Here is a 21,475-nt window from a genome sequence, read left to right on the forward strand (position 1 = left end):
ATCTCTGATACTCTCTGCTCTTGTAAGTGGTGCTGTGTTTGTCCTACTGACCTTGGGGCACTGGTGGGAGTGAGAGGCGACAAGGGGCCATTTGGAGCAGTGGCCCTTATGAGCTCGCTGGAGATATGGGAAAAAGAAACAAGCTGTGAATGTACATGGTTAGACACTCATTGAGGTTAGACATGAGGGTGCTCTATGTCATTCTCCAAACCAGCCTGCTTTTTAACGGTCTGAAATGGGCTTATCCACAACCAGCATGAGATTCTATGCTCCCTTTACACCCTCCATCCTTTGTTTGGGTTGGGGAGCTGAAAGGGAGAATGTGTGGGCTGACTAACCTGGCCTCAGATGAGCTTCTTGGGAAGGAAGACAGCTGTAAAGAAATGGCAGTTTATTGGGGCAAAACTGTTGGAGGGGCCATTGGCTGCTGTGGACCTGTCTGCTTGCTAGCACCTCCCGTGTTGGGCTGGGTTCTATTTATTTACTTATTTATTTATTATTTATTTATTTTTGCCAGAGGGGGCAGATTCAGTGGCCCCCTAATAAAGGTGAATTTGGGGCTCATCTTTTACCTTGGTATTCCCAGGGTCTGTTGCTTAGGGTCCCAGAGCCCTAAAACCATGGGGCAGAATTCTAGCATGTATTTTAGAAGTTCAGAGTCACATGTGTCTAGAATGTGTGGCTCCTGAACATTGACGGGGCCATCCTAGTGCCGTGGGAAGCCTCTGTTGTCTTTAGTGGGACACAGTGCACCGTCTCCTTGCCTTCTCCTAGAAGATGCTGTCTCTGCCACCCACCCCCACCATTTCTTATGAGCACTTTCCAGTAGCCTTCAGCATGTACCCTGACCATCCTCTAAGAAAGAACAGCGATGTTCTTAAACAGATTAGAAAACCACCTCTCAACAGATCACCTCAGTACTAAAAGGGCACCCTCTGGTAAGGTAGTGTCTGACTGCAGTAAATCCTGGCAAAGAAAATGCATTGCTGGCTGAGGGATCACTGTCAGCAAACAAGTGCATCTTTTACACACTGCTACCTTTGGTTCTCTGCAAAGTCCTAAGAACCCGGTTTTACTGAAATATTAACGGAGACCAAAAAGATCAATTGAAGACCTGAGTCTATGAAGTGGGGTTTCGCCTTCTGTCTTTTACAGACTGCATTAGAAGTCAGCTCTGATCTGCCATGTTCATCGGGACCTTCCAGTCCCACATCCCCAGTCTTCCTCCTCTGCAAATCTAGCCGTCCATTTATCCTACACTGGATATGGCTCTGTCAGTCCCAAGGAGTCTAATGACCCAGAGAGGAGTCATTTGACCAAAGTCTAGGAAAAAGAGATCCCAGGAAACGGAGAGCCAGAGTAAGAGCCCCTGACCTAACCTAAAAAAAATGAAGTAGCATTTGAGCTGAGTTGGTTTATTCTATTTGGTTTCTGCGATGCTGGAGGGTCAAATCCACATCCTTGCAATTACTGTACCTCTGAGCTCCCTCCCCAAGCCCTTGGTTTGTGTTTCGTTTGGTTGGATTTGATACAGGGTCTTGCTATGTAGTCCAAACTCTTCTTGAAATTAAGACCCTCTAGTCTTATCCTACATGTGGCTGTAATTCCAGAAATGGGTCACTTTGACCTGATACCATCCACTCAGTCTAAAGTCTCTCCCAGAAGCTGCTAGGTGTGAGGAGTGGGCAGAGGCCCAGGGGGTGGGGACAGCAAGGACAGAGTGATAGAAAAGAAGCTATCTCTGGGATGTCCGCTTACAGTGTAGGTAGGGCAGTGAGCCTGCAAGGGGGGAGGAGTGTGGTGTAACTGTCAGTGTGGTAGACATGAACCCGCTGCGCGCTTGAAGAGCCATGGCAGTCTTCCCAGGCTGCTGTGACCCGTAAGCAGTGCGAAATTGCCTTTCAAAACCTTGTCTACGAGAAGCCTCTCGTGTCGGTGACCCTGAGCCTACGTTTGCTCTCAGAATCGGAATGAGAGCCGGTGAGGGCCTGGCGTGAGTCCGAGAGCTGAGTCTGAATCTGAACTGAGCTTAAACCCTTGGACCAAAGTATCCGGCGAGTTTTCTTTCACTGGGCTGGGGAATGCGGCCGACCTGACCTCTCTGTCCTAGCCCAGGCTGACACTGTCCCCTAGACTCCCTTGCTTCCCTGCAGTTTCATCTTCCATTTAGGCTGAGCTGGGCTTGTGACCTCTGAAGACACGCACTCACTGAAGCCCATTTCCGTCTTCATTAAACCAGCCTGGCAGATGTTTGGCCCTAATTTACCGGCATGGCCTTTCCCAGGCTGAGAGAAGTGTGCGGGACAGTTAATAATGCTGTGCTCATGCACTTGGCCACCTTCTAAACCCCTCCTCCTTAACCTCCCCTACATAGCGCGCCCACCCACTCCCTTCGACATCCTACTGGGGCAGCTTTTCCAGGGGTACCGATAGGTGGCGCGCAATTCGCTCTTCCTTGGGTGGGTGTGAAGATAAAAGCTCAGTTTACTGGAGCCCACGCATTCAGGTTCCAGACGGCACCAGCACCCCTTTGCTGGTCTGCCCTGAGTCTGAGTACCTGCCAGACCCATCACCTCTGAACTCAGCATCCTCTTATTCCTGCGGTACTGGTTCCGGAAGCCGGGTTAAAGGCTTGGAGAGGAAAAGGAAAGTCCCGAGACTGGGGCATGGGCAGGGCGTGGGGGTGGGACGCAGATCACACACACACACACACACACACACACACAGAGAGAGAGAGAGAGAGAGAGAGCTATGTCTTCTGTGAGAGAAGCAAGGGGCTGATTCTAGATGCCTGCGCTCAAGTCCCTGACTTTCAGTCCATCCTCCTGCATCTGCTCTGCTGACGCCCGCTGAGCACAGGGCTCACATAAAAGAACACCAGGTCTTACTGCTGCCCCAGGTCCAGATGGTGCCATCCACGGTCACTGTGAGTTGTGGCCATTCGTGCACATAATGTTAGGGAAGTTCTTGAGTTGACCACTCAAAACTGGGAAGCTTTGCTGTAAAAGGACTCACCATCAATAATCACAGGGGAGGAATTAAAAGTAATAACAGTTACGTGAAAATCCAGGCATGGTGGCACACACCCGTAATGAGCGCTGGGAGGCAAGGTAAGAGGACTACCGCAAGCTTGAGGACATCCGGGGACAGAGTAAGTCCTCAAGCAGCCACAGCAATGGGGGATGGAGAGGCGGCTCCGTGGCTAAGAATACTTGCTGCTTTTGTAGAGGACCAGAGTTCAGATCCCAGCAGCCAGGGCAGGTGCTCGACTCTGTTCCAGAGGACCTGGCGCCCTTGTCTGGTTTCCTCAGATACCCACATGGATGTACAAATACGTACAGGTGGACACACCAAATATACAAATAACATTTTAAACTTTTTTATTTAAATCTCAAAAGAGAAAAAAGGAGGCAGAGGAAGAGAAGGAGGAGGAGGAAGAAAAGGAGGAGGAGGAAGAGGAGGAAGAGGGAGAGAAGGAGGAGGAAGAGGAGACTGAGGAAATGACGTAAGAGTTAAGAGCACTTGTTCTTCTTCCAGTGACACCAGTTTGGTTCCCAGAACCTGCACTGGGGTCACAACTGCCTATAACTCCAGATGTAAGAGACCTGACACCACCTTGTGGTCCCAAAGCTCCTGTACATACATGGCAGACACATACAGACATACACAGACATAAAAACTTAAAATGTGTATTTTTTTAATAGGCAGGCTTCATTGGTAGAGTGCTTTCCTAGCATGCACAAAGCCCTGACTTTGGGCTCCCAGACTGCATAAATGGGACATAGTAGTGCATGCCTGTAAATCCAGTGTTTGAGAGATGAGGGTTAAAAAAGGTCAGGAATTCAAATAGGAAGTAGGAGGTTCAAGGTCACCCTAGGGAACGTGCAGGCCTGCTTTTAAAATAGATTATAGAAACATAAATGTGTGTGTGTGTGTGTGTGTGTGTGTGTGAGATTGAAGGAGGACACGGATTAGTTAGCACTATCCTTCAGACCCAGTGACTTTTGACAGGTTACCAGGAGGGAGGAAGGGAAAGTACTGGGCTGCCGTCTGGACTACATAGTCTCCAAGAGCTGCAGAACTAACACCTCCCTTTCTTTCTCTCTGCCATGACAGCTCCTCCTCATGTCTTAGTGATGCCACCAGCTGTCTCCTGCCCCGTGTCTCCAATAGCAAAGCACCCACTTCCCAGCATGGCATTGGGACTGTCCCAGTGATGAGCATCTGGACTTTCACCTGCACCAGCCACTTTTCTTGCCCCTTGCTGACATCGGGACAGGTAGAACTGTCTCATGTCTAGATCTACATCTTAGTGCATAGAAAATATTTTCAAAACTCCCCTGGTCTCTGTCCTACCCCCACAGATACACAAATTCAGAGGGAGAGGCATCACACAGGGCGCTCTGACCTCCCTCTCTGGGCTCCTCTAGACTCCCACAACCTCCCATCTCATTAAACTGCAATTGCAGTGATATAAGAAGCCTGGGTGGCCGGTTCCTCCCTACTCTTCCTCAGAGTGAATAAACTTGGTGCAGATGCCTGTGCTCCTGGCTCTTAGGAGACAGAGGAGGATCAGGAGTTCAAGACCAACCTGAGCAACTGAAGACCCAGACTCTAAACCAAATTTTTAGAAGGTGACCCTGCAAAACATAATTTAGACCTGACTTCTCTGACTTTTCATTCTTTTCAGTATGGTCGCAGTTTTCTGGCCCTATTTTGGATACTTGTGGGTTTTTCATTCTAGAGACCTGAAGAGACATCTGTTGGCAGAGATGTAGCAGAGGTGCCTGCTTTCTCTTTTCTTTGCATGCAGGCGCCATCTGCTGGTGGAGAGGGGACAACATCTTTCTTTTTTCAGTCTGCAGTTGAGCCAGTGGAGTATTGAAGCACCCAGGAAGTGCTGGGAAGCTAAGGATACTCTTCTGACTAAAACAGGGAAAGTAATATGCGCTGTCATTCTGAATTTGCTGTATGTCAGAGATTCTTCCAGACACTTTTCTTCTTTTAACCTGCCACCCTGATGGCAGTTCTGTGGCACACAGAGTATACCTACCTCACAGAAGGAGAGCAGAGATAACAAAGACATGATAGCATGCCCAAGGTCATATGACCAATGAGCTTAGGACCTAGACAGTGAGTTGCACAGCCCTGTTCTAGACTGTCTTCTGAGGAGGGAGATGAGGGTAGAGAATGGTAGGAAATGATGTTCTTTGAATGACATAGTAGCAGAAGACCCTTCTGAGAAACTGGCTGAGAAACCCAGGAAGAAGTAGCCAGTGCTATGGGGCCAAGACCAAAGTTTTCAGTATCTGTTGGGGTGAATTTGGCCTAAGCACCTCTCCAGCACATCTACCACCGCTGTCCCTAACTCTGCCCTGATCAATGGGATCTTGCCCCGCTTCCTTCCTGACCTTCCAATGGCAGCGCCCCCTCTGTCCCATGCTTCACTACAGCCAGACTGATGGGAACACACTAGCCGTGTCCTTCCCAGTAGCTGGATCCTTCCCACTCTACTGCAACCAGCCAACGCTCTTCTGAATGGAGACCACGCTCTTTGGGTCGTGTGACACTCTGGTCTAACTTGCTGACAGCACTCTCAGCCCCCTTCATTCCACTAAATACCTACAGGTCCAGGTTGTATTGCCCTGAGCATCATCCTGAAGTCCCAGGGATGCCCACAGCCCCTCCACACACACACACACACACACACACACACACACACACACACACACACTCCTCCTTCCTATCCTTCAGCACTCACTCAGATTCCCTTCCTCCCGGAAGCCTGTCTGATTCCAGTCTCAGCTACCCCAGCAGAGCATGAAGGCCTTCCTTAGCACAGCATGCAGTATTACATACCAAGGCCATCCGCAGCAAGTCCAAACTGGTCTGATCCCTGTGAACGTATGAGCAACTGGAGGGCGATTGCCCAATTCCTCTTACAAAAAAAGCCCAGCACGAGCCCAGCAAGTGGTGTATACCAATAGACTATTGTTTGTAGTAATTAACTATTAATTATTCCTGCCTTCCTTTCCTCCCCCTCCTCCCCCTCCTCCTCCCCTTCTGACCCTCCCCCTCCTCCCCTCCTCCTCCCCCTTCTGACCCTCCTCTTCCTCCCCATCCTCCCCTTCCTCCTCCCCTTCTGATCCTCCTCCTCCTCCCCATCCTCCCCTTCCTCCTCCCCTTCCTCCTTGTTCATTGTCCTTTTGGAAGTAGTATTTCTCTATGAGACCAAGACTAGACTCAGATGTTTCTGTCCTGGTCTCTTGAGTACCGAGATTGTGGACATGTGTACCGCTATGCCTGGCTTTTTAAAATTTTTTCTTTGATGTTGAAATTTGGACAGTTAAAAGCCACCCTTTGGGGCACATGGGTTTTGAAGAGATACAGAACAGGTTACTATCTACTAAAACTTGCCCTCCTCACACCTCCTTACGGCCAGCATTCCCACAGCACCAGCAAGCACTGGTCCTGTTTTCCTCTCCACAGAGGTGCCTTTATACATGTTTAAGCAGAACACAGATTGGTCCTTTTAAACTTCGTCCATACTTCATCAGAGATGCCTCTGTTGTATGGTAGGTAGATGGTTCATTTATGTTAAGAAGTAGCATCCCACTTAGTACAAAAGTATACTCATCTGGTAGCTGAAGAACTTTTAACTTCTTTTTAGTTTGTATTTCCTTTTTGTTTATTTTGTGACAAAGTCTTACTATGTAGCCCAGGCTGGCTCTGAACTGTAGTCTCCTGTGTGTGTATCCTAGTTTTTGACAACTGTGAACATCGCCCTTGTGGACATCTGTGCTAAGATCTTTGTGAGATGGTCCATCTTTATGTCTCCTGTGGAGTGAAATGCTGAGTTTAAATATGAGAAACTTCCAGAACCACCCTGTATACTGTACTGTTTTCGGTTTCCATCAGCAGTTTCTGAGCATTCAGGTTCTATGTCTTCACTGACAGTTTGTTGAAAATGACAGTTGAATTGTGTACTGGCTGGTTTTGTGGCAACTTGACACAAGCTGGAATCATCAGCGAGGAAGGAGCCTCAGTTAAGAAAATGCCTCCATGAGATCCAATTTGTAGTGGTTTGAATATGCACAGGAAGTGGCACTATGAGGAGGTGTGGCCTTGTTGAAGGAGTTGTGGCCTTGTTGGAGGAATGGAGGAAGTATGAGGGTAGGCTTTGAAGATCTGCCTGATAAAGAAGAGTCAGTTTTTCTCCTGGCTACCTTCGGATTACGATGTCGAACTCTTGGCTCTTCCAGTACCATACCTGCCTAGACACTGCCATGCTTTCTGCCTTGATGATAATGGACCTGTAACCTAGTCCCAGTTAAATGTTGTCCCTTATAAGAGTTGCCTTGGTCATGGTGCCTCTTCTCAGCAATGGAAACCCTAAGACAAAGCTGTAAGGCATTTTCTTGACCAATGGGAGACAATCCAGCTCATTGTGGGTGGAGCCATCCCTGGGCTGGTGGCTCTGGGTTCTATAAGAAAGCAGGCTGAGCAAGCCATGGGGATCAAGCCAGTAAGAAACACCCCTCCATGGCCTCTGCATCACCTCCTGCCTCCAAATTCTTGCCCTGTTTGAGTTCCTGTCCTGACTCCCTTCAGTGATAAACAGCAATGTGGAAGTTTAAGTCCAATAAACCCTTTCCTCTCAACTTGCTTTTTGTCAAGGTATTTTGTCCCAGTGATAGAAACCCTAAGAAAAATTACATCTCTCATTTGTTTGAAATCATGTACGTATGAGGCCATTTCTGGATTCCTACTCGACTCTGTTGGTGTGTTTTACCTTTCATCACTGACCACCACGGTCGGCATTGCTGCAGCTTCATAGTGAGTCTTAGTGTCAGCTAATGCGTGCCTCCAACTTCATTCTTTTGCTTTCCTTTTCCATTTTTTTCATGCGTGTGGTATATGTGTGTACACATTTTTGTATGTGTCATGGTACACATGGATGTGGAAACCCAAGATTGATGTTGGAAACCCTTCTGGATCTCAAGCCCAGAGAGTGCAGGTGTGGCTAGTCTTGCCAGCCAGCATGCTCTGGGAGCCCCTGTTTTTATATTCTAAAACTGAAATTGCAGGCAGCCACCGTACCTACCTGGAATTTATGTGGGTCCTGGGGATCTGACCTGTAGTCGTTGGGCTTGCACAGACAGCACCTTGACCACTGAGCCATCTCTCCAACCTCAACCTTCTTAGTTCTTTAGTTGCTGATCTGTTTTCATTCCTTCACCTTGCCATATTAATTTTAGAGTTGGTGTGTCTACATGTGCCAGAAGCCCTTCCAAGGTCTCCATTTGGATTTCATTGGCTTCTCAGTTTGAGGAGGATTGGTATGTTATATTTATGATCTTTTCTTATGTCTTGCTGTGTTGCTCAGACTGATCTTGAACTCCTGGACTCAATGATCCCACACCTTATCCTCTGGAGTAATCAGGCTGCAGGCAGGCACCCAACGCTATCTAATCTTTTAATCTCTGAACTCGGTTTGACTCTCAATTTACTTAGATCTGCTTCAATTTCTTTCAGCCGTATTTCTTAACCTTCTGCATAGAGTTCATGTACTTGTTCTATTGCGTTTTAATTGAGTATTTCAGATTTAAATAATAGTGTCTTTTAAATGTCAGTGTCAGAGACAGCAAGATGGCTTAGCAGGAAAGGCACACACCCGATGACCTGGGTTCTCTTTAGAGACCATGAAAATTTGGAATATATATATACATATATATATATATATATATATATATGTGTGTGTGTGTGTGTGTGTATATATATATTCATATTCATGCAGGAGTTGATTCTCTCATTTCCCTTCTCTCTTGCCTTACTAAAACTTTGTCCCCGCCTACTTTTCACTGCCCAATCACATATGGCCTTGACCTAACTTGCCAGGCCTCACCTGCATATAGACATCAACCCACACATCCATGCCTGGTGCCCAAAGAGGCCCAAAGAGGGTTTTGGATTGCCCAGAACTGTGAACTGTTGAGATGATTGTGAACTGTTGATTGTGAACTGTTGATTGTGAACTGTTGTGATCAAGAGCTGAGCCCAGGACCCTAACTGCTGACCCATCTCTCCATCCTAATTTCTTAAGTTTTTCTAAGAGGTTTTTGGTTTAAAACCATAAGTGGCAGGGATACAACTCGGTTGGCAGAGTGTTTGCCGCACATGTTTGAAGCCCTGGGCTCAGTCCCCAGAACCATATAAACAGTGGTGATTGCCTGTGATGTCAGCCTTCTGTGGGTGAAAAGGGAACCAGAAGTTCAAGGTCATCTTAGCTCTGTAGGGAGTAACCAGCCTGGGATCACTGAACTCTCAAAAAAAAAAAATAGGGGGCTGGAGAGATGGCTCAGTGGTTAAGAGCACTGACTGTTCTTCCAGAGGTCCTGAGTTCAATTTCTAGCAACCACATGGTGTCTCACAGCCAACTGTAATGGGATCTAGTGCCCTCGTCTGGTGTGTCTGAAGACAGCTACAGTGTACTTATATATAATAAATAAATAAATCTTTTTTTAAAATTAGAAACAACAAGACAAATCATAAATGGATATTGTATTTTCAAGTGTTTTTTTTTCCTACTGAGAGAACCACATTTTAATTCTATCTCATGAATTTAAATATGTATTCCTATTTTCATTTTCTGTTCCAAAATAAAAAGGGGTTTTAGTTATTATCATCACCATCACCATCATTATCATCATCATCATCATCATCTTGTATTGGGCCATTTTCCACAAGCATATGAGTGTAGTCCAAGCATACCTTCACACTCCACTGCCCTTCCTCCTTGTTCAATTCTGTATTTGTTCAGAGCAATATTTCCTCTTTTTCCTTGTGGATTCCTTTTTGAACCCTTTAGAAGTATTGCTTGATTTCCAAATTCCTGCAAATTTTTCAGATACTTATTTTAATCTTAATTTCCGGTTTATTTTGTGGTGATCAGAGAAAATATTTTTCTGACATTAAAAAAAATTTAAGTTTATTGAGAATGTTTTTTAGACAGAGAAAGTATAAAGTGTATATTTGGGAAGAATACACGTGTCTTTTTTGGGAGTATAATAATAGTCTATGCTGTCTTTTGGGCCAAGCTAATGGGAATTGTCATTTGGGTCTTCTGAGTCCTCACAGCGTCTTCTGCCTCAGTCGGCCACTAAGAGCGGGGTGTGTGTCCCTTGTCACCTAGTGTATATGGACACACAATGATCAGGTGCATTGCACACTGAGGATTAGTGTGTCTTGGTGAGTTGACACTTTTATTATTACACATTTAACCCTCCTCTAGCCCTGTGAACACTTCTTGTTCTGAAGTTGTTGTACCCGTTATTAATATTGGCGTTAATTGTGCTTTTTTTATTATTGGTTGTGTGACATAGCTTTCCCAACCTTTGAGGGACTGTTTTGTCCTCTTTTGTTTTGTTTTGACGTTGGCATCTCGTGCAGCCCAAGTGGGCCTAGAGCTCCCCTGGAGCTTTCCTGTTGTCACCTCCTCACACGGGATTACAGGTGTGAACCAAGAAACCTGCACATTCGAACATTACCCAGGCGATGGCTCACAAGCAGGTGGGTCTCTGTGAGTTTGAGGCCATCCTGGTCTACATAGTGAGTTCCAGGACAGCCAGAGCTACGTAGTGAGAGCCTGTCTTGAAAAGACAAATGACTAAAAGAACACTGTCTCTCTGTCTTTGTATTTAAAAGGAGTTTCTTACAGACAGAATTTAGTTAGATGACAAACCGGGTCGGGCCACCTCTGACTTTTAGTTGTTGTATTAGGACCATTTTCACTAATTACAGTACTTATATGACTGGTTTCAGGCCTACCGCCATAGATAACTCTCTCTCTCTCTCTCTCTCTCTCTTTCTCTCTCTCTCTCTCTCTCTCTCTCTCTGTGTGTGTGTGTCTGTGTGTCTGTGTGTCTGTCTGTTCCTCTCTGTCTCTGTGGTTGTTTTACATTTCCTGCCTGGTTTTGTAACATCTGGATGAGTGTTTAGTACTCTCGTTTCTGTTTTCACTTACAGGCTTGGTTCTATTTCCTGCTGTTGCTTCAGGGATCACGACATCCACTCCTTTTCCTGGTTTATTTGGGGTTTTCCTTTCATCAAGTATAATATGTATATTCACATCTTTCTTATTGCTTGGTTTTGTGTGTGTGTGTGTGTGTGTGTGTGTGTGTGTGTGTTTGTGTGTGTGTGAGTGTTCACACACATGCGTATGTGGCTATGCATACACAGCAGACTTGTGGTGGCCAGAGGACAGCATTTAGGGGTGATTCCCTGCACCCCATGGGTTCTGCAGGTCATTAAAATTGGCACCTTTCCCTACTGAGCCATCTCGACAGCCCTCACATAGAGAATCTGTGTGAACAGCTAGGTTTCTTTCTCTTCCCTCACTAACCTTACACTATAGATGTCTAATGGAATTCAGCGTTGGTGAGTACTCTCAGTCTCTCAGCGGTACGGCCTTATTTCACCTGCCATCGTCTTAAGGAACTTAAGCCAACAGAGCCTTATGTATCTACTTGGACCACTGCCATGTCTGCCTCTTTTACTTCCTGAAAATCTAGGCTCATCTCAGTCACCATTTTCTTTCAACCTAAAAAAAAAAATTATTTGCATTTTTTTTTTTTAGTAAATGTGGTGTTAATGTTTTTCTTTAATTTTATTTACATTAGTATTCTGTCTCATGTATGGATGTGCAAGGGTGTCAGGTCCCCTGGAACTGGAATTACAGACAGTTGTGAATGGCCAGTGGGTGCTGGGATTTGAATTCTGGTCCTTTGGAAGGACCAATGTTCTTAACTGCTGAGCCATCCCTCCAGCCCTGAGATGTGTTCTTTTAATCTTTCTTCATCTGAGAATTAATTTTACGAAGATTCTCGAAAGGTGTTTTCTTGCTAGATATAAAATTCTGAGTCCACATTTTTGTTAGCCCTTTTAGATCTATTTTGTGCTCTTTTGGCTTCCATGTTTTCTCCTGAAAAATCTGCATTCAGACAGTGACTCCTTAAATGGAAGAACGTTCCAGAACACATCATTTTTCTCCAGTAGCTTTCAAGAGCTTTAACTTTAAGTTGTAGTAGTTTGCTGAGATGTGTCTGTGTGTGTTTTTTTCTTTTACTCGAAGTGAGGGTTGATCTTAATTGTTAACTCCACAGGATCTGGAATCACCTAGGAGACACACCTCTGAGCAAGTCTCTGGCAGTATCTCCGGCTCAGATTAACTGAGAGGTGGAAGGAATCCACGCTCAGCATCTCCTAACAAGTGGCCCACATACAAAGTGGTCCAAGGAGGAACCAGCGCGGCCTGCCTCCCTAGCTCCTGAGTGTGTCCATTACAGCTGCCACCATGATAGTGCTGTTCCCGTTACCCCGGCTGATGTCAGGCTCCAGCTTCCTCCATTTTTCAGTGTGGCCTGGACACCGGCAACTCTCTAGGAACCCTCCAGACCTTCAGTGCCGGACTGGAGCTCCTGAGGCGTCCAGGTTTGCAGGTAGAATGGCTACTGCTTTCTCTGCCTCTCCTGCAAGCCGGCAGCCATTGTCCTGACAGGCACAATTGCCTTCCTAATGAAAACCACCCACTAAGGTTCCCACTCTGCAGAGATTCCTGCCTAATTTGGCTATGTTAATGTGTGTTTTTTAACAAGCTGAGGTGGAAGTGTTAGCCGCCACTATTTCCTATATATATATAGTCTGTTCAAATGTCTTGGAGACTCAGATGACAGGAATGGTCTGTCATCACACCCCACATATTGTGACACCACAGGACACCAAGGTTCTGTTAGCTTAAAAAAAATAAAAAGTATCCTCCCCCTTCAAAGAGAATAATGCTGTCTTTTATTTTTAAGTTTCATTGACCTTTTATGTTACCCTGCCTTTTGTGAACCTAGCTATGGGGCATTTTATGTGAACCTATCTATTGGGCATTTTACTTAATATATTTTTGGTTCTAAATCTTCATTTTGTTATTTTTCCTGTTTTCCGTATCTCTACTTTGAACAACTGCTTTTCTGGCCATTTGAATGGCAAGTGCCACCTCTGATTATAATCCCAGGTACAAGTCTTCTTGGAGCTCACATCTGATTGCATTTTTATCTTAAATGCTAGTCACTCGTGTGTGTGTGTGTGTGTGTGTGTGTGTGTGTGTGTGTGTGTGTGTGTGTGTGTAGATTGTGTTCTGGATACTGTAAGTGTTACACTGTGTAAACTATGGGTCCTGTTATAATCATCTATGGAATGCTAATGTTGCCAATGCCTGTCTCAAGAAACAACCAACGGCTGGTGAGGCGACTCTGCGTGTAAATGCACCTGCTACTCAAGCCCAGTGGCCGAAGTTCGAGCCCCCATGCTCACACAAGAGCGGATGGGGAGAATCAACTCCACAAGGTTGTCTTCTGACCTCCACATGTGTGCGCACTGGTCTCCCTACATAGCCAAGGCTGGCCTAGAACTTGCAATGGTGACTAGGTTGGCCGCACACTTGTGGCAAGCCTCCTATGTGCCAGGATTACAGGTGTAAGTAATTATTTACGTTTTGGGGAGATGAAAAGCCGATCCAGTCTCAACGCTAATCCTCACCTTCCCTTTGGTGTGTATCTCCAGGAACCTGCAGTAGCAAATACCATTTGCCAGAATTCAATTCAACCAACAGCAGGTACTGGAAACCAGAAGACGGGAGGAAAACTCTCTGGTTCAGGCAGCATCCCCAGCGATGGCTGAGTGTGAGTCCATTCCCGTTGCCGTTACAAAATGCTTGAATAACTTGGAGGATTCACTGGCTCAGTTTCAGATGTGTAGCAGAAGGTCTGTAGCAGGGGTGTGGCAGTCAGAAAACAGAGGGGAGAGGGGAGGAGGGGGAGAGAGGGGAAGGAGAGGGAGGGGGAGGGAGGGGGAGAAAGGAGGAGGGGGAGGGGAGAGGACCTACACTAGCAGGCTTCTTCCTTCATTCCATCTAAGCTCTTAGCCTATGGGATAATGTCACTCCCTTTGGAACAGATCTTCCTCTATTAAGCCTGTCTGGAAAAACCCTCTCAGATGCACCCAGAGATATATTTATTAATCCTGCAGACACTGTTTAGCCCAAACAGTCTAACAGTCAAGACTATCGGGGCTGGGGCACTGGCTCCGGCAGAACTTGCTTACGAAATACGCATGAAGACCTGAGTTCAGATCTTCCTCACATAAGCACATGGATCAGTGATGCACCCATGATCCAGTGCCCCGTTCTGGGAAGGCAGAAACAGAAGGGCCCTTGGCAGTTGCTGGCCAGTCAGCCCAGCCAAATCAGTGAGCTGCAGGTTCATGGAGAGACCCTGTCTCAAAAAAAATAAGGTGGTGAAGGACTGAGGGAAATATGAGTTGTCTACCTGTGGCTTCTTCACTTGTGCACATGAGACTGTGTGTGCACGTCACACACGCACAAATTAAAACAAACACAGTTCAGAACTTCAACCATCACAGCTTGTGCTGGTCTTCCTTCTTGGGATGCTTTGTCCCTCCAAGTCCCTGCTGGGTCACCCCAGTTCTTCAGCTGCAGCACCACTACCCAACCCCTCTACCCTGGAGAGGCGAAGACTTCCTGTATCTGTCCACTGGGCTTTTCTCACACCCCCACTTTCCCTCTCACCTCCAACATTTTGATATCAAACCCCTTGGGGCTGGAGAGGTGACTCAGAGCTTTGGCAGCTCTTGCAGAGGACCAGGGGTTCAGGTGCCAGCACCCACATGGTGGCTCAGGGTCATCTCTAACTCCAGTTCCAGGGCCTGTAGCCCTCTTCCTGAGGTCGTTGAGGCATACACATGGTACATACACACATGCTGGCACAACACTCCTAAACATAAAGTAAACTTAAACAGTAACAAAAAAGATGAAATGCCCATGTCTTCCTCCTGCCCTTCCTTGTCTATAAGAGAAAGTGGAACAGCCTGCCTATGGCTATCTATGCTAAAGCTTCGACATTATGTTGGTGCAGTTTTTATAGGGATACAAAAAATAAATCTCTATCACATAATTTTATTTTAAAAATTGATCATATTCATGGGCCTCTTGTTTTTTGTTTTGTTTTTTTGTTTTTGTTTTTGTTTTTGTTTTTTTGAAACAGCCTGACTATGTAGCCCAGGCAGACCCAGAACTCATTATGTAGACCAGGTTGGCCTAAAACTCAGAGAACTGGCTGCCTCTGTCTCTGAGAACTGGGATTAAGGTGTGCACTACCTTGCTCAGCACTTCTCTATTGAAAATAAGGCATAATCTATTAGAATGCTGGCTGCTCCTTTAGCCCAGGAGCAGGTAAAGCTTGGGGAACTGAAGTGACTGAAGATCTGGCAGATCAGGCTTTGTGACATGGGCTGAGCCAGAACCAGGGCCAGGCTAAAGCTAAGGGGACAGTAACAGGCAGGGTCTTCAACTCAGGAGCAAATCAGGCTCATGGAATCCCCCCAGGTTTTTGTTTTACTTTGAGAGAGAGGGAGAGAGAGAAAGGGAGGGAGGGAGAAAGAGAGAGAGAGAGAGAGAGAGAGAGAGAGAGAGAGAGAGAGAGAGAGAGAGAGAGAGAGAAAGGGGGAGACGACTTGGCAGCTTCCCCCCAAAGGCAAAGGACAGAAAAAAATCCCTCAGGGAATCTCCAGGAGGGAGGGCACGAGTGAGGCACAAAACATAGCTGAGCAGGGCAGGAGGGCGCTTCTGGCTCTTCCTGTCAGGGCTTGTGAGACAAGAAATGAAAACACAACCAGTGTCTTCCATCACAAAAGGCCTTTAATGGCCTCTCGTTCAAGGTTCTTTTGCTCATTTGTCCTGTTGCAGTTGAATAAACTATAACGACTTCGCGGGACAAGGGCAGCCACAGGTACACCGGGTTGACCTGGACATAGTCCAGGAATGAATGTGCCACACAAACCATTTCACAGAGGGTCACAAGCCTGAGGCCGCCCCAGCCACCCCTCCACACCACACCCAGGACACACATCAACTCCCATGGCTCGGAAGAGGCAGCCCTACAGCATCTGTGACTGGACCTAACACTGAGGAGAGATGCCCAGGGAACACAGGATCTCCTGCACTGTCACTTTGTTGTGGGCTATGTGGGTTGGCAACCAGGCTGAGACCCTATCCCCTCGCATAGGCTGCCGGGTCATTCAGCCTCTTCTTACCCACCACCCCTACATCCCTTTCAGTAGTCCCTGTGAGGTGGGCAGAGCCTGGTACTAGCCCTTGACACACGAGGAACCTGAGATCAGTGGGGTCTTCTAGGCCACACTTGGACTGAATGCAAACACCAGTGACATTCTTTCCCATGCGTGACCAGCAACTCCCTGAGCTTCAGCTCCTCACCTAGAATGCCCCAGGACATGAGCCCAGGCAGGACTTTTTGCCAAAGGCTAGCCCAAGCCTCACCAATAAGCTGTCCTACAGGTGGATTCCCATGGCAGGTGGATTCCCACTGCAGACCAGCCTCTCTTTGTGCACAAAAGCCTCCTGTTGTGCACATGGACAGCCATTGGCGTGAAAGTAGAATACCAGGAGATTAACTCAAGGAAGACTGGCTTAAAATGCCCAAGGAATCCTGCATCACAAAAGCCCTCCCAGGCAGCAAATCTCTCACAGGACCCTGGCTCTCTGCACCTTGGCTGTGCATAACAAAGCCAGCTCTGTGTTCTCCTCCCATTGCCCTAAGAATTTGTCCCAGGTGGACGTTAGGCCTGACTTCTCACTCCGTGGTCCCCAGGAAGCACATGCCACTATCAGGACCAAGTCCCCACCTTCACCAAGTGTTAGGCCCCCAGCACATCAAATTCGTTGCCAAGGTGCAGGGTGGCTTCAGGGTGGCTTAATTAGAAAGCAAGTGTGTGTGTGTGTGTGTGTGTGTGTGTGTGTGTGTGTGTGTGTGTGCGCGCTCAAATGCTTGGACCTGGTGACCTGAGTCCCAACAAGTATCTCAGTGTTGGGATGCTGGAGTCACCCCAACACACCAGTGAGAGAAAGCAGTGCTTGCTGGTCTAAGATCGAACTGCAAAATGGTGGTTTGAAGTTATTCTTCAAAGAGTTTAAAAGTGAAACCTCAAGAGACGGAGTTAAAAGCAGTTACTCTGGAGAAAGTAGGAATGAGGAGAGGGCTGGAAACTCACGCTTCCTCCCTTTCCTCGGTTTCCCCTGGCAGCAGCCCCCAGTGAGGCTGTGTGGAGCACTGAGGTTTACCTGGTCTGCAGACAGTGGGTCCTGGGGACCTGTGCTTTAACTTTGACCACCCTTTTGGCGGTGACAGTTGGTGATATGGAGGGAGGTGCTAGTGTGCATGAATTGGGGTGACAGAGGTGTGGAGGATCTGCCCCCGTCAGCAGGCTGCTTCAGGCCAGGAGGGAGGGCAGAAGTTAGAGAGATGCCTGGACCAGGCCCAAGGCAGTCTGTGTGGATAAAAATCAGAGAAGTCTCATTTGGTCCTTAAGTTTAAAATGAGTAAATATCAGAAGAGACACGAGTCCTGGGAGTTAAAGGTTGGGGCCCAGGCCTTCACTGAGCCATTGGTGGGAGAGAGCTGCCCCTAGGACATGGAAGCTTCTGTGAGTGGATCTGCTAGGGCTCAGCATTCAGAGCAAGAGGGCTGGACATTCCCAAAGGTCTTCAAGGAGCTGTGGTGGTTCTTTTGATCCAGGATGGGCCCTTCTACTTAGAAGAGGCAGTATCTACTTCCTCTTGTGCTTGGATTTCTTGGTGGCCACAGCTCCCTCGCCTGTGGTCAGAGCCCAGGTTTCTTGACTTCTATAAGCTTCTGGGAGGTAAGTGAGTCCAGGTTCAAATGCTCCGCCCTGCCCCCCAAATCACTGACAATATCCATGTCTTCTGTGTCCTGCTTGCTGGGACTCTTCTTTGAATAGCACCTACACTTCCTCCCCAGTGTGGTCACCAAAGCCACAATGGCTGATTATCATCTAGGCTGATATGTAACCGGGGACATCAGGACAGAGACTGGCAAACAGAGGGCTCATGCCATAACAAGCTTCCTGTGGGACCTCAGGCCTCACCCCTGTGACAGGGCCACATCCTACAGAATACTAGCTCCTGGCTCTCATTCAAACCCACAGTAGCCCCTCAAATAAAGCAGACAAAGGCCATTGTTCAAGTTAGAGGGACTGAGAGGTGGCCATGGGGACTTTCAGGACATGGTCCCTGTCACCACACCAGATGGGAATCAGGTTGTCAGTCATTCTCCAGGGAAAGCAAGCTATGCTTTGAAGCTGAAATGGCCATGGGGTCTAGCCAAGCAACTCAATTCTTATCTTTCTAGAAAACAAATTTTTCCTCTTGGCTAGGGATCTGGGCAAGCCCAGTTGCCCTCAATTGATAAGCTTTTACCAAAGCATGCTCTTCTTGCCCAGATTGGCATTAACATGTGTTCTTTCGTCTACTAGAAAGTCCCAATGTGGGCTGTTAGGTGGCACAAGTCCCAGTCTGTCAGCACAAGAAAACTCAATCTCACTGGATGGTGCCTGGAACCTCAGGAGGCTCCTCCACCTTCAGGGTCACTCCCAGATGCTGCCTGACCAGGAACACTCCAGAACAAAGAGTCCTGTAGAAAAGTACTGGGTTATGTCACGGGATGGAGGTGGGGCATGGTGTCTGCAGCCAACCAGAGGCTGAGACAAGAAAAGAAGAGGCCAAAGAAATACGTCATCACTATCAACCTGTGTATCTCACCCAGGATGGCAGCATACGACTGTGGGGGAGGGGCAAATGACACCAAATTCCAGCCCCCTGCAGTGTAATTTCCAGGGTTTGAATCCACCTAGAAGGGACACTGTATTCAAACTCACATCAAGGCACTGTGTGGACTAGCTCTAGCCATAACTGTCAATACTTTCTTCTAACTTTCCCCTGGCCAGAAGGTTTCTATAGACAGGGATTCTAAGATGAGATCCATCTTAGTGTCTGTAGTGTCCAGCATAGAACAAAGCTCTCATCAAAGGATGGTTTGGCTAGGCTCCAACTTGATCATTGCCCTTAGGCAGGCCTGGCTCCAGACACAAAGAGGCAGCTGGGGTTCTGAGGCTTCCCTGCAGGTAGAGAAATTTTAGCTGATTATGAGATAAACCCGAAGAGTAAGTGGGGATGCTCAAGTGTGGGAAGCTTGAGAAGACAGATTGAGAGACTTTTTTGCTTGTATAAGTAAAGAAAGGGGGACAGGCGAGGTTAGCCCTAATGCTAAAGGGTCCTGTATCAGCTCCGAGGGCCTTAGTCGAAGCCTATCTATGGAGGGCACATGCTTGCCTTACACGGTTCAAGATCTAAATCAATTCTATGGTGCAAAAGTATCCAGTGAGCTCTAGCAGGGGCTAGATGACAGAGGAGCCTGCAGTTATGATCCCAGGGTTGGCCAGGCAATATGGCTGCCCCAAGATGGCAGATTTAGGAGGTTCAGGACCAGTGGGCCTGGACCATTTCACCATGAGAAATAATTGCAATCACTGGGCATGATGGACCGAAAATGGCTGGGACCTAATGTGTACAACAAAGCATGAGGCCAGCAGTGGCAGGGGCATGCCTGCCATCCCAGCTCCTGAGACAGAAGGATCAGGAATTCAAAGTAGTTCTCAGCTACATAGTGAATTCATGACTGGCCTAAACTACCTGGTCTCAAAACCAAACAAAAGCTGTGGTCTCCCTTCTCAGGCAAGTATGGAACTAAGAAAAAGGGAACAGAAATTGAGATGAGATTTTCTTTCCCTGCTACTAATAAACCCAGGGTTGTCCACACACTTCTCTTGCAAGCCTCGGCAAACAGAAGAAGCTCAGGGATTGAGAAATTCACAAAGGCTGTGGCCACAACTTGACATCAGATAAGCTGACTAGGTCCAAGAGTAGCCCTGCCTAGGCAGAAAGGTGTGTGCACTCAGTGATCTGCCTTGCCCTGGGTCCTCTGAGGCACCATAAACCTCCATAGGCAGATGGAACAGTTGGCAGCCCCAGCTCCACCTGGAAGATCAGAAAGCTCTTGAGAGCCACAATCTTACAAGAACTTGAACAAGAAACTCTTGGAGCCATCTGGTCTACCTCTTGGCTTTCCAGCAAGAAACTGAGGCCCAAAGAGGAAAGGGAACTGGCCCAAGGTCACACAACAAGCTAGCATCGAAGACCAAGTAGAATGTCTTTGAGCATTTTCTGTTTTACCACCCATATGCCCTGTTACCCTGAGATTCACCCCAGTCAAGTCATACTAACACCAGCCGATGGATACCCACGACTCTGGGTAGTAATAGAATCAACTCCTTTAAGAGAGGAGCTGCCTTCCTACTGGGAGTTTATCCAGAAGGATGCCACCTTCTGGAATAGGATCTCTTAACAGTGGGAATGGTGGCCTCAGGTACCCCCTTACCCCTAGCTTATAGAGCTGGAGATACTGGTGGCTCCAGCTGCCTGTGTCCCTCCATCCTTGCTTCCTATAGGACTATCCACTACAAAAGAGGAAAATGGATGCCTCCTTGAACTGCTCTGTCTCTTAAATTCCCTCGGAAAATATTCTCAGTAGCTTTGGCTCACTCGTAGGAGGCTAGTGTTTGTTTAAAACCCACTTCCCCTCTCTATGCCCACACACAAAAATGCAACAGAGCTTTGAGGTCTCATCCAATCAGTTCTGACATGTATGGCTGCATCTGTAGCCTGCCTCAATCTAGGTGACGTCCGGTTAGAAGTTCAGTCCGTTGCTCTTCACTCCTGGGGTTGATGTGCCTTCCCCATGAGACACAGGGACATTGACCAAGGATGAGGGTGGAGGGGAAGGAGTCTCTGGTGGGCCCGGACCACAAAAAAAAAAAAAATGCATTGAGAATCTATTCACAGTCCTGCCCTTTCCCACCTTCAATACGGTCATCTTCTAGCTGCCAAAACTGTCACCTACTGGGACTTTAGACATCTTCTTGTGTGTCTTGAGCCATCTTCATCACCCCCTTCACATCTTCACACCCATCATCATTCTGCCTTCGGGCCCCATCCTCCCCTTTCTGCTCCCCATCTGAAACCAAACCCCAAGGACAGGTGGCGTGGCCTTCCTGGGGATGAACATGAAAAGGGGTGGACAGGTGATCGCAGAGAGATGGCTGAGGATGTGGTCCTGCTGGCGTGGTGATACGAGGCCACTTCTGAGACCAGAGGCTCATCACTGAGACTTGGAAGACCACTGGGGCCCCTTGGTAGAAACTGGAAGAACAAAAGGAAGAACCAGAATGGGAAGGAGACGAGAAAGCATCCGAGTGCAAGAGTGAACCTAGAGCTGCCGGGCTGAGACCAGCCCCAGTCTATCTGTTGTTGAGGTGTGGAGAGCCAGTGCCGTCATCCTCTTCGTCCTTGTCATCCTTCATGCCTTTCAGCCGCTGTCGGGCAAAGTCCTCAAATACAATGTCATCATCACTAGTGGGAGAGACAAGGAAAATGCTGTGTATTTGCAGGGGTAGACAACAGGCAGACCCAGAGGCTAGACAA

General features: G+C 47.5%; 1 protein-coding gene across 2 annotated transcripts in view; it reads right to left on the bottom strand.

Annotated features, from left to right (window-relative positions):
- Positions 1-15,832: 15,832 nt before the first annotated feature.
- Positions 15,833-21,475, bottom strand: part of ARRB1 (arrestin beta 1) — a 68,508-nt gene continuing 62,865 nt past the window's right edge. For both annotated transcript variants that reach the window (XM_080912319.1, XM_080912318.1), the window contains one exon: positions 15,833-21,403. In XM_080912319.1, the coding sequence (XP_080768445.1) occupies positions 21,292-21,403 (112 nt within the window). In that variant the 3' untranslated portion in view covers positions 15,833-21,291. The remainder of the gene's footprint in view (positions 21,404-21,475) is intronic.

This window comes from Micromys minutus (assembly GCF_963924665.1).
Source record: "Micromys minutus genome assembly, chromosome: 2".
Taxonomy (NCBI): domain Eukaryota; kingdom Metazoa; phylum Chordata; class Mammalia; order Rodentia; family Muridae; genus Micromys; species Micromys minutus.